The 13,407-nt window shown below is 29.4% G+C and overlaps 1 protein-coding gene and 1 long non-coding RNA gene across 2 annotated transcripts; one reads left to right on the forward strand and one right to left on the reverse strand.

Moving 5' to 3' along the window:
- Positions 1-4,284: 4,284 nt before the first annotated feature.
- LOC150032354 (uncharacterized) lies at positions 4,285-7,780 on the forward strand. Its single transcript, XR_016524351.1, has 2 exons — positions 4,285-4,638; positions 6,527-7,780. It is a non-coding gene; the product is annotated as an uncharacterized LOC150032354 (long non-coding RNA).
- LOC120069228 (NAC domain-containing protein 7-like) lies at positions 7,070-11,577 on the reverse strand. Its single transcript, XM_039020935.2, has 4 exons — positions 11,260-11,577; positions 10,208-10,396; positions 8,891-9,168; positions 7,070-7,674 (listed from the first exon to the last, which is right to left on the reverse strand). Exons 2-4 carry the CDS (start codon positions 10,365-10,367, stop codon positions 7,240-7,242), a joined length of 873 nt encoding a protein of 290 aa, XP_038876863.1. The 5' UTR covers positions 10,368-10,396; positions 11,260-11,577; the 3' UTR covers positions 7,070-7,239.
- Between the last annotated feature and the right edge of the window lie 1,830 nt (positions 11,578-13,407).

The following is a 13,407-nucleotide window of genomic DNA, read 5'->3' on the forward strand; positions in this document are numbered from 1 at the left end:
GAGAACGAGAACAGAATACTAAAATAGAGACGAAATGTCACGATTGAAGGCAATCAAAGAACGAAATCTGCCGCAATTATTCTATTGAGTCAAAATTACATTGAACAAAAATGTTAAATGCCATCCTACAAAGTATTAATGTTAAGTGATGTGTTTGTTCTGATATTGTGTATAGAAATTAACCATCTCTAATTCTTATTACAAAAATTTAACAACAAAGAAAGAAAGTAATCTTTATGTAAAGTTGAGACAAAAAAGCAGAACATTTGAAATCATAAAAGCAAAACAAGTAGATAATTAATTGAAACCACAAGCTCAAGATACAATGGTTAAGATATCGAATGAAATCAAGAATTCTTCTAACTATCACAACAACTAGAATTACATAAGGTCTTAAGTCGATTTCTTTTTTACTAGAACAAAATAAGTAGATAATTAATTAAAAAAACCAGCTCAAGATACAATAACCAAAATATCCAACGAAATCAGGGGTTCTTCTAACTATCGAAGCAACAACTAGAACTATACAAGGTTTTCGGTCAATTTCTCTATAGCTACTAGCTAGAACAAAATAAATAGTTAATTAATTAAACCACAAGCTCAAGTTACAATAGCCAGATCAACATGGAACGAAATCAAGAATTCTTCTAACTATAATAGCAATTAGAAGTACACAAGGTTTTAGGGTCACATTTTGTAAAGCTAGAACAAAAGAACATAAAGATAGAATTTATACCTCCGAGCGATGTATTTGAGCAATAGCTTTGAATTTCATGCTTTCATTCGCTGGAAAATGGATTAAAATTATTCTTCAATTTCAAGATTTGCCTCTCTTGAATGCAAATCTAGCGCAGATACCCAACTCCGACAGGTATCTTCGTCCCTCGCTGCAAATGTCCGTCGTAGATGCCCTCATTGAACGCATGATACCTAGCAAATCACTACCGCTCTCCACTGCTTTCGCGAGACAAGAGAGAAATTAAGAGATAAGGGGGGATGATGGAGAAGGGGGAGAAGAAGAGAAAGGGTGAGACAATGGAGAAGGGGGACACGATTCGCGGGCTAGAGTTTGTTTGATTTTAATATCACATATTTATATTTTATTTAAAAAAAATTAGGGTGGATCTTTAATGTCAGTTTTAAACCGACATTGTAGCCTCATCTTTAATGTTGGTTTAAAACCGACATTAAAGATTCGCTTCTTTTTTTTTTAAGAAACCGACATTATACATCCGTATTTAGTTTTTTTTAACCAACATCAAAGTCCAAATTTTTTGTAGTGATTTTAAATTTAAATTTAAATAGAGGGACAAAATAGGAGTTAAAAAAATTCTAACTAATATTTTTTTAAATAAAAAATTTGAACCGTAAATTTCTTCATCGCTAATACATATTATATGCAGTTATGGTTGGTTGCATTTTAACAAACATCTTTACTTGATAGTTTTGCACAGTCTATATTTATAAATCAATTATATAAGAAGAAAAAATGAGAAAGATATGCATAAATGTTATCCTTATGAAAGTTTTTTTTTTTTTTTTTTTTTTTGTTAAAGTATTAAATTTTCCAATAATATCTTCATAGATATGAGAAGTTATTAACTTTCTCAAATTTTTATACAATTTTAAGTTATTTTAATTTCTACATAAAATAGAATTAAATGAACATGGGTAGTATAAACATGTACTGAAAACAAGTAAACATAAGAATAATTATGTCTTCTCACATGGGATGTTCTCTTGAAGTTAAGAATTTGATGATCATATGTATCTTACTTTGGAAGACAATTACAAATTAAAAGAGGAGAAAAATAAAAAATCACATGATATATACAATCATGCAATGTTTTCTCCTTTTTTGAAAGCACAGTAAAATAGTAAATTGCATTTTTCCTTCTTGGAAGGTTAAAATATATTACTTTATGATATATTGATTTGGAGGCTTTTTCAAAAATAGAAAAATAAGGGAAATTATTTATCCAAAATATCAAAATTTTAATCCTCTTTGATAGAGATTGATAGACACTATAGAGTTACTTTATAATAGTTTGGAGAATTTTTAAAAATAGAAAATTAAGGAAAATTATTTACACAAAATATCACAATTTTAATCTTCTTTGATAGAGACGGATAGAAGCTAATAGAAGTCTATCAATATCTATCAGTATTTTTTTTTATAAATAGTTTGACATTTTTCTATCTGTGAAAATTTTCCTATTGGTTTTGTATTTTTATTTGTTATGTCATGGAGTTTATAAATGAAGTTCTTAAGTTGAAATTCTCTTCCATGTTGATTTTTCCTTCTTTAATGCATGGAGTTTATAAATGAAGTTCTTAAGTTGAAATTTACTTGAAAAGAAAGGAGAAAAAAAAATAATCTCATACATATGGAATAGAAGAATATGAACTTATCATAGTTAATTAAATATTTTGTTTAATGAAATTTTCATTAATTAATTATTTATAAATAATTTATCGATTAATTAATTATATTTTATGTAATTTTTTTTAATTTAAAAATATTTAGATATAGGAGAATTTGAATCACAAATCTTTTTAAAACCTCCAAGTCCAAGTTTTAGTTATTATTCTCTATTGTATGTTTTTTAATTACGATCTTAATAATGTTTCAAATAACCTAAGTTTGAAAAATGATCCCAATGGTTATAATCTTTTATGAGATATATTGGATTTTCTTTTTCTTTAGAAATAAAGTATTTATATCCTAAACTTGACCTAATATATAAATTTACACCCTCAAAAAGAAAATAAAAAAATAAAAAATCGAAATGAGAATAGTTCAACTGACACATAGTGTTTATATTATCAATTTCGAAGTCATAGATATTCAATCTTCCACCCTGCATATTGTAAAAAAAAAAAAAAAAAAAAAAAAAAAAAAAAACTCCATCTACTTGAAGCCTAAACTAAACCATGACATAAATATAATTTAATCGAGCTTACAAATATTCTCCATCAACTCACAAATATTTATAAAAAACGAAGTTTCATGTCGTGTTTTAATTTTTTCCTTTTCATTTTTTTAGTTCAATAATATAGATGAAGTGAAGAATTCAAATTTTTAACATTTTGATCGAAGGTATAATGTTCTAACTAATTAAACTAGTTTGGGGTTTGAAAAATCCATGTCACGTTTATTCAAAATTCTTCATTCGTTCCATGCATACTTTTTTGAAACAACATACAAGAGACAAGAGGGATCAGTAGGCGCACCAAGATATCTCAACTAGGTTGACACATCTCTAACACCCTCATCATACCCCACAGACCAAAAGAGATTCCATTGATTGATAAAGAGGTACAAGTGGTTAGCTAGAGAGGAGCTCCAAGCAACAAAAGATTAAGAAAACAAGGGGAATAAGTTAGAGAAAGGCATTCCAATTAAGTATAATATAAGAAAGATCATAAGTACTAAAAGAAGGAGATTTAGAGCTCCAAGAAACAGCAAAATATAAGATGTGTCCTCCCATAATTGTCCAGTTGTTTTTCTGCCATCCTGAAAGGTTCTGTTGTTACGCTCAAGCCATATGCATCACAAAGTGGCACCAATCAAATTACCAAGCAAAATACTCTTTTGAGAAATTCTATTTGAGAATGATGAGAAACGTTAAGAGACCATCCAAAGAAGTGAATATTTCATACTCGATATATGATTTATAATTCATGATCAAAATGAGCGCACACATATATACATAAACAATGATCAAAATGAACACAGATTGCCATAAACAATGTCTTTTAACTACTATTAAACGTAGATTAAAAACTTTTACCACCAACATTAATGCTAGAGGTTTGATTCCTCCCTCCGATATATTGTAAATAATGTTGCTAGGAGTACAATAAAATTTTTATTGTACTCCTAGCAACATTGGTTTTATATAAATTCGAAATAATTATATAGTTTCTCTTTCATATATATTCAACAATGTAAAATTGTCAACCACATTGTGATAGTCTGCTCTCAAATAATTCTACTCGATATCGTCCAATTACACTCGAGTCTATTTGTATTGATCTGTTTTGCATATTATTGTAGCTCCAATCCTTATCAAGCCCTCCCCTCTCTCTCACTCTCACTACTCCCAAGCACGCCCAATGATTGTGTCTTGTTGGGAAGTGTCTTAGTGTGCTTAAGACAATTCATGCTTGGACTTCAACTCAAGTAAAAATATACCATGCTATCTAAACCTTTTCTCTTTTAACTTAAAATAATTAAATAACCCTTTATAAAATATACACTAAAAAATAAAGAGTAGATATATATATAGCTTTTTTTTTCTTTTTTTTTTTTCAAGCAACGAAGTTTCTTTTAACCTTCTCAATTCAGCTAACTTTAAGCTCTCCCCAAGTTTTCTTCTATATTTAGAATATGACAATATAACATTCCCATTATTAGAAGACTTGTTTTTGCTTATTTAGGAGCCACTGCAAGAATTTAGAGAAATATCCCGATTACAATTCTCCCAACGATGTCGTTAAAAGGTCGTCGGGGAAAAAACGGATATGTCGATGAAGCGTTGGCTGAAAGAAGGGCATGAAGATGTGTAGGTCGACAAAGAAAAGCTCCAAGGAAAGAGGAGGCTAGCTGCAAAAGAAGTTGCCTGCAAATTAATGGTAAAGTACAAAATTAAATTTACTCTCTACTAGAAAGTAAAATAGTTGTATTTGACTAATTGTTGTGTTCAAAACTAGGATAGTCTTTTCTCATGTATTTGAGGTATTGTCTTTTCTATGAATGATCAAATTTAGAGTTTTTTCATAAATTGTTTTCGTAATCTATGTTAGAATTTAAAATTGGTTTTGTTTAATTATAAGAATTAAGCTAATTGGTTTTGTTTTGTTTTTGTTTTTCAATCTTTCCTAAATTTTTTTGAAAAGTATGACACGGTTAATTTTAGGTCCCTTTTGATAATTATTTGATGTTAAAAATCAAGCTTATAAACATTATTTGCACCTATTAATTTCTTTAATTTGATATCTACTTTTTAAGAATGTTTTCAAAAATCAAGTCAATTTTTTTAAAACTCAAAAAAAGTTTTAAAAAATTTACTACTCCTCAAGCAATTGTTTGGTTGAGAAATATGAAAATTAAATTTTGATAAATAGATGGTAAGAAAATAACATATTTTTCACACTAGAAAAAAACAATAATAAAGAAAAAAAATTCTTTTTCAACAAAATTCTATATGCATACAGGAAAATAAGAATATTTGAAGTTTTACCTCTTCTCTTTTCTACAATAATTATATTGATTTGAAATGACCTTAGTTAAAAAGCAAAATATCATATATGAAAAAATGAATTACACAAGACTACTTGTGCCAAAAAGTAATGATTCACTTGTCTAACTTTTATTTCCATATAGATCTTCTAGCACATAGCTAAAAACAACCTCTCAATAGACAAAAAGTCCTCCCTTTTGGCTTTTTACATAACATGGATGGACAGGGGAAAAAAAGTAAAAAATAAAGAGATGGTACAAAAATGAAATATTTGAGTGTTTTTCCTTCCTTTTTTTTTTTCCTTTTAGTTCAACATGAGAAAGTAGAGACTTGTAGTTAGTGTTGATATAGTATTAAACTTGTCATAACCTATCAATTCAAATTTTTAGATTTATTGGTGATTTAACATGTGGTATTAGAGCAAATTGTAAGTTCCAACTCCTGTAAAACCATTTTCTCTCCAAATAATAATGAATCCCATTTGTTGGGTTTTCAACAAATTTTCAAGCCCATAAGTGAAGGAGATTGTTAGAAGTGTTGATATAATGTTAAATTTATGATAAAACAATAGCTTAAGCTTTTGAGTTTGTTTTGGTGATTTAGTCCTTGTTTGGTATAGAATTCAGATTCTGTTTTATATGTTTTCAGTTCTCATTGAGTTCAGTAAATATGTATTTGACACACTAAGTTAAGCAAATATGTATTTAACAAATAACAAAATTCTTTTTCTGAAAATTATTTTCAAATTTTGTGATCCAAAGAGTTCAAATTTTGGAAACATCAGTTTTATATTTCTATTATATCCAGATTTTGAATTTTGAATTTTAAGATGTAAAATTATATTAAAGAAAGATAAAACATTTAGAAATACAATATGTTGGGTTATAAACTTAATTCATTTAAAAAAAAAAACATAATATGTATTATGTAATGAATTATAAATTATATTATATTACAAAATAATAATTATATAAAAGAAATTTAACATAAATCATATTCATAAATAAATTAACAATAATTTATTGTCAACTAAATATTAGTAAGTAACTATAATTAGTTTAATGATTTAAAAAGATATATCAAACACATTGAACAATTGTTTTAAATTAGAATTCAATTTCTAAATCTACTGTCAAACACATATCTAAAACCATGAAATACAACTTTGTTTTCATTTTTTTAAAGAATGATACTTAATGGGTCAGTAGATTATAGAATTCTAACTAGGTTGACACCTCTTTAGCATCCTCGTCATATTCTAATTTCATTCAAAATTTCAGCAAAGTACATGGGAACGTGATGAGTACAAAAGAGTGGGAGAAACCAGCTGTGAGATCAGTCAAAAGGGAAGAGAGAAAAGATGAAAATTACATAAAAAAAGCATTCAAGTAGAGAAATATAACTTTGTTTTTATTGAATTCCTTATTTTCAAGTTTTTATTTTCAAATTCTCTACTAAACAGACTTAACTATTCGAACTTCTTTTTTTTTTTTTTTTTTAATCATGCATGCATATATGTAGACCATTAAATATACTATATTCAAGTTGGAAAATATTAGAGACTCGTGGTATACATACAACACACAATATGGAAATCCATGGTATATAAATGGTAACAGTTAACAATTATTTTCATTGATATGAGATCTTTTGAATAGTTCTAAAAGTAAAGTAATGAGAACTTATGTCAAAAAAATGACAGCAAATTACTTACTATTATTTCTGAAACTTGCTCATAAATATATATGTATGTATATATATACATACATATATATATATATATATGTTTACGACTTTAATTTAATCATATGTGCATGAAGCAGTACATAAATATTGAGTATATATTGATATGTGCTTATTTTAAATATAAACTTCTTTTGAGTACCATAAATATGTAAGTTTTTTTACTATGTAAAACATTTATTCAGCTCCAGTAATAGAGTTCATTCATTAAGCCGTAGGAAAACCTTCATAGTCCATGCTTTTCAGTTCATCATTCACTTGCATATTTGGTGCCTTCAGAGTAATTTGCTTCTTCTTCTCTTCCATGACGATCATCTTGATCCGTGCTCAGCTGAGACGCAACATATCGGTCCATGGCTCGCCAATCCATCGACTGGTTATCTAAATCATGCAAAAGTGTTTGAGACAAGGAGGGGGCATTTTCTCGAAGATCGTAGCTGCACGACGAGACGTCAGAGATCAGCTCAGGGCGTCGAGGGAGCTGAGGGAAAGCGTCATCGAACATGGTGAAGCAAAGATGACGATCAACCTCATGCTTGCAAGGGTGAGAGATTTGATTCGGAGAATCAATGTGTGGCATGAAGGAGAATTGATCCTCCTGCCAATAAGGTGATTCATAATCACCCATCTTTTGGATTGTTGTCATTTTCTTCTTGAAAACCCTACACACCACCCATCCTTCTTCCTGAAACAGAAATAATTCACACATAAAAATGATGAAATTGTACATCTTAATCTTTCGAAACGTTCCACCGTGGTTTAACATTAATCAAGGTTTCGTTTAGTAACCATTTAGTTTTGGATTTTTTAAAATTAAGTCTGGAAACACCTCTTCCAGTTCTAAATTTGTTTGCTTTATTATCTAATTATTTTTACCAATATTTTCAAAAATCAAATCAGTATTTAAAAACTAGGACCCATTTGGTAAACTTTTGATATTTGTTTTTTTTTTTAATTAAACCTATAAGCACTCATTTAACATCTAAATTTCTTGATTTGTTATCTATTTTTTACCAATGTTTTTTAAAAACCAAGCCAAATTGAAATTCCAAATCCACTCCTTTTTGTAGTTATGATGTATCATCTATAGCATTAAATTTGAAAGCTTTTCTCTAGCCATTCTCTTGTTTTTTATTTTGCTGGTTATGAGCTCTTCTCTAGCTCTCCATGTGTTGACTTTTCTTATGATGAATATATCACTTTTGGCTCCAGGTATGACGAGAGTGCTAAGGTGTGTCAACCTAGTTAACATGTCATGATGCATCCCCTAACCCCTTCCATTAGTTATTTGTTCAAAAAAATCAATCCAAATTTTGAAAACTAAAAAAATAATTTTTAAAAATTTATTTTTGCATTTGAAATTTGGTTAAGAATTCAAATCTTCTACCTAAGAAAGATGCATAAATCATGGTAAGAAATTGAGATGAAATAAATTTAATTTTCACAAATCAAACACCAAAAAACACAATGATTATTAAACGATGTCTAAAAAATTTGTTTCTGGAATTTTGAATTTGGCTAAAAATTCAATTCTATGACCTAAAGAAAGATATCATGAAACCCACATGGTGAGAAATTGATTGAAAAACGTACTCAATTTTTAAATATCAAATTGTTACCAAATGGGTCAAACCCTAAACAATTGTTGATAATTTTAGTTAAATCACCAATTAACCAAAAACCTTGAGCTAATAAGCTATGCTTATAAATTAACTATAACAACATTTTTACATTCCTATATACTCACTTGTAAGCTTAAACTTTTTTAAAAATTAATTAGAGGGAAAAAAATGATATTACAAGTGCGAGTTCAACATAGAAACTGATCTTATGTTATGATACCATATAAACCTTGACAAAGAAACATATCAATATTTATAAGCTAATGATTGTAAACTTGCCTGAGAAGGTCCATTTTCGGAGGTTTCGAGCCTATATTCATGCATGATCCAATCGGACTTGAGACCATTCGGGGCTCGTCCTCGATAGAAGACTAGGGTTTTTCTCATTCCAATTAAGCCATGGCCATGCCTTGAGTAAATAGCCTTGTCCCTCCCTGTTGCTTTCCAAAACCCTTCTTTTGTAGCTCGATTAGTTCGAGTGCTTGTTGGATACTTCTTGTCTTTGTGGCTAAAGAAGTACCAATCTTCTTGATCTTCACCTCCCATTCTGCACAATTCTGTGTTCAAATATACACAACATTATATATTATTGTATGGCATGACAATATAATCTATATAGAGAGAGAGTGTTTTGAACTTGGTGTATAATTCCCTTTTTTCTTTTTAGTTAAAATGATATTTTGGTCCATGTATTTTGAGTTTTGTTTTATTTTAGTCTATCTATTCTTTTAAATATTTAAATTTAATCCATGTTGGGTATAATATACAAAAAAAAATTAAGCTATTCTTAGATTAACTAGTTAAACCATAAATATATATGTGTGTATACCTTTTTATTAATCCAATTCTTTTGGATCTGGGATATGAGGGGACGTTAAAGGTGTGTCAACCTAGTTGAGATGTCTGGGTGTGCCTATCAATCTCATCTCTAGTACTTTGTTAAATATATATATACACATTTGGAATCTAGTTAAGAAAAATCCATACACCAAATCATAGAATCAAACCTCCAGAAAGGGACTTGAATCTAGTTAAATATATATATACACATTTGGAATCTAGTTAAAAAATCCTAGTGACCCTTTTATCCTTAAGTATCTTGTTCAAAAAAAAAAAATGAGAACCAAATAATTAATTAAACCATTATCCCAGCATCCAACAAAAAATAGTTCCACATCATTACAAAAATTCTCATAACTATATGTGAATCTAAGAAAAAGAAACTCAACTATGAAAAGGGTTATGGGTTTGAATCCTTTATCTACTTTCTCATCTTCTGAATTTAATTTACTTTTGGAAGTTCTAAACTATATGTTCCACCATGCATTCTTATAGAATTCACTTCTTAAAAATAGTTACTATATCTGTAAATGCCCTAACTTCCTTTATATCATGTGAAATGAAATTTAAAATTTTAAAAAAATTAAATTAAAAAAAAAAAAAAACCCTATACTTGACCCAAAAAAGTTAATATCTTCAAAAATATTTAATTTCATTTTCTGTCTGAAAAATATATAAATAATATATATATATATATATATATAGAGAGAGAGAGAGAGAGAGAGAGAGATGGTAGTTCTTTGTTTTAGTATATACCTTGAAGATCCCATGGCTCAATTTTGTAGAGATCAACATCTTTGATGACATCCAAATCAATCCTTTTTGAAGAAACTTTTTTCCTCAAATAATAGTCTATGAGTTCTTCATCTGTTGGATGAAATCTGAAGCCTGGAGGAACATGTGGAATTGTATTCATCTTCTCCTCAAGCTCACTCAAACTACTCCCTGCATCAACATTATTATTCTCATAATTCCCATCCAACTCGAACCCTAACTTTATTCATTTCTCTCAATATTAAATGAATTCAAGTGTGCCATTGGAGATAACCTTTCAGCTTAAGCTTCTGAGTTTAACAATAATGATGTATCTTTGTAGTCAATGGTCAAAAAAGTACCCATTTGACAAAGAAAAAAGGGAAATAATTAAGATTAATATTTCATGTGAAAACCCTAATGAGAAAGAGTTAATAAGAAACCATTGAAGAAAAGGAATCAATTTAATGTGGTTGGAAAAGAACAAGTTAAAAAAATAAAAGTATAAGAAGTTGGAGTAAAGTCTTCCAATTAAGAAAGATAGTCGAAATATCGTTATTACAAAAGAATTTGGAATTTGAGTATCAAGAAGCATCAAGTGTGACGATGTTCTCCTAAAGAGAGAGTCTAGAGTCTTATTGTCTTCCTTGAAGATTCTATTGTTTCAATCAAGCCAAATGGACCGCATCGTTTCACCAATTAAATGAAAATAGAGGCAAACTCCAACACATTAAAGAATTATTTCTTTGAAACATTATATTGGATCCATTTTAACAATATAATACATAAATTTGTGAATTATTTTTTCAAAGACTAAAAAAGGATGTTATTGTAAAACCCTAAAAATAATTATAAACAACAACATTTATGAACTTCTAAACAAATATATATATATATATATATATTATACATAATCATTATTGAAATGCAGACAAAAAGAAATACAAAATGATGATTATTAACAACCCTAATGTTCTTGGCTTAGCTCAAAAGTCTTATACCATATTCATCATCATGAAGCTAAAAACATTTCATTAACAAACTCAAAATTTTACCTTGTTTTGGATCTGTCCTTTGAAACCCAAATCTTATTTTCTCCAAATTTTCTAAACAACAACTCTTTCTTCTCAATGAACCAAACAAAGAACACACAAAAGAAAGAAATTAAGAAGAGATCAGCTTGTGATGAACAGAAAATAAGGGAAAAAGAGAAGAAAAATAGAACTATAATAATAATAATAATAAATAATTAATTATATCGCACGTGCCTTAGCAATGAATCCTTCTTCTGTTTTTGAGTCTCTCTGTAGAGTTTCTTCCTTCTTTCTTGATTATACAGAGAGAGCTACAAAAAAGCCTTTGTGGCAAAGGAAAGGTGGTGAAGAAATGTATTTAGAGAGAGAAGACATAGCAAAAACTTGGCCACCAGCAACTGATAGAGACTAGAGAAAATTATAATTATAGTAATAATAATAATAAAAGAAGGAATTGTCTGCTTTTTTTCATGTTCAAGAGAGAGAATGTTGAAGAAATATGATAGGATGCTGGATGGTTAGGATTAAAAGTTAGGGTGCTCGAGTGACATGATTTGAAATTGGAAAAAGAAAATATGTTAATCAAGCACTATAATATAATATAATATAATATATGAAAAGGGAATGAGAGGAAATGATGCACGACATTATTTGTAAGTTACAAGTGTAAGGAGTCAAGTTTTAATACAGGCGTGTACAAATTGTATTTATTTCTTATTGTTGGAATGCCTTAAATCTGTTATACGACATTTCAAACGATTAGAAATGTTGCATCTATAATATTGGATCTCACTGCCCAATCAGCACACCAAGGTCTAGGGGCGGCAAGTCCTAGTGGAGGTTCAGGGCAACACCCTCAAAACCTAAGTTATTTACGTATTTGTCATCCTTATATAATTTATGTTTATGACCCTAGGATTTAGAGCAGTGCATTATATAAACTCTCTAAACTCTAGAAGTGTCATTCATTCTGTATTCTGTAACATTTTCTCTAATAAAATTGTTCTCCCTCTGTCCCGTGGATGTATAGCTAATACACTGTTAGTGAACCACGTAAATCTGTGTGTCAATTCTCTATTCTTTACGTTTTTTGTATTCTTTGTTTGTCAATTTCATAACAAACTAGTATCAGAGCCTAATCGTTAGGTTTTTTAAACTTCGCATTTGTTCAACAATTAAAGATGTCTAGCCTAAATGTAAAAATGGAAGAATTCACTGAGAGGAACAGTTTCGGTTTACGACAGATCAAGATGCAATCCCTACTGAAGCAGCAGGGGTTGTGAGCATCGCTAACTGATAAGTCGAAGAATGTGCCTGTGGATGATGAAGAATAGAAGACTCTGGAGGAGAAGGCTCATTTAATGTTCATGCTATGTTTGGCTGATGACGTCATCATCAAGGTCACAGATGAAGAAATTGTCACTAGTCTTTGGTTGAAGTTGGAAAGTCTTTACATGACAAAGTCTTTAACCAAGAAGTTATTTCTGAAGTAACGTCCATATCGTCTACATATGCAGGAAGGTACGTCTTTTCAAGATCATCTTGATCAGTTAAATAAAAATTAGTTAGATCTATATAACGTAGAGATTAAGGTTGATGATGAGAATGTTGCATGAATTCTGCTAAAATATTTACCCTCGTCGTAGGAGAATTTCTTTGACTCCTATATTTGAGGAAAAGAAACTTTTATTTTAGAAGATACAAAGTTCACACTGCTTATGAGAGAGGTCCATCAGAATGCAGTTAATTCAGGTACAGAAAGTCAGGCATCTGAGTTAGGTGCTACAGGACCAAGAGACATGAGAATTCTGGTAAGCAAAAGTTGAACAATGACCATAAATCTTCGAAGCACAAGGGTTCTAAGTCATATGACTTACTATCTAGCCTTAATTGTGAATGAACATTTACATTTTGATGATGTATGGGTTCTTAATTTTGGGGCATCTTATCATATGTGTCCAAATTGAGAGTCTTTTAACGTATCAGCAAATAGACGGAGGGAATGTTAGCATGGCTAACAATATTGTGTCCAAGATAGTTAGAATCAGTTCGGTTAGGATATAGACACATAATGGTATCTTCAACACTTTGGACGAGGTTAGACTTGTTCCATTAATAACAAAGAGTGCTTGACAGAAGGGTTACATTTTCAAAGGTAAAAGCAGAGCA

Source organism: Benincasa hispida, chromosome 11 (assembly GCF_027475165.1).
Source record: "Benincasa hispida cultivar pf3 chromosome 11, pf3_genome.v1.1, whole genome shotgun sequence".
NCBI classification, from domain to species: Eukaryota; Viridiplantae; Streptophyta; class Magnoliopsida; order Cucurbitales; family Cucurbitaceae; genus Benincasa; species Benincasa hispida.

Excerpts from the sequence above, each read along its gene's own strand:
- LOC120069228 (XM_039020935.2), bottom strand. The coding sequence starts at position 10,367 with ATGAATACAATTCCACATGTTCCTCCAGGCTTCAGATTTCATCCAACA. Across the intron at positions 9,169-10,207 it reads TGAGCCATGGGATCTTCAAG|AATTGTGCAGAATGGGAGGT; the intron begins GTATATACTAAA and ends ATTTGAACACAG. Across the intron at positions 7,675-8,890 it reads CCGAAAATGGACCTTCTCAG|GAAGAAGGATGGGTGGTGTG; the intron begins GCAAGTTTACAA and ends TTTCTGTTTCAG.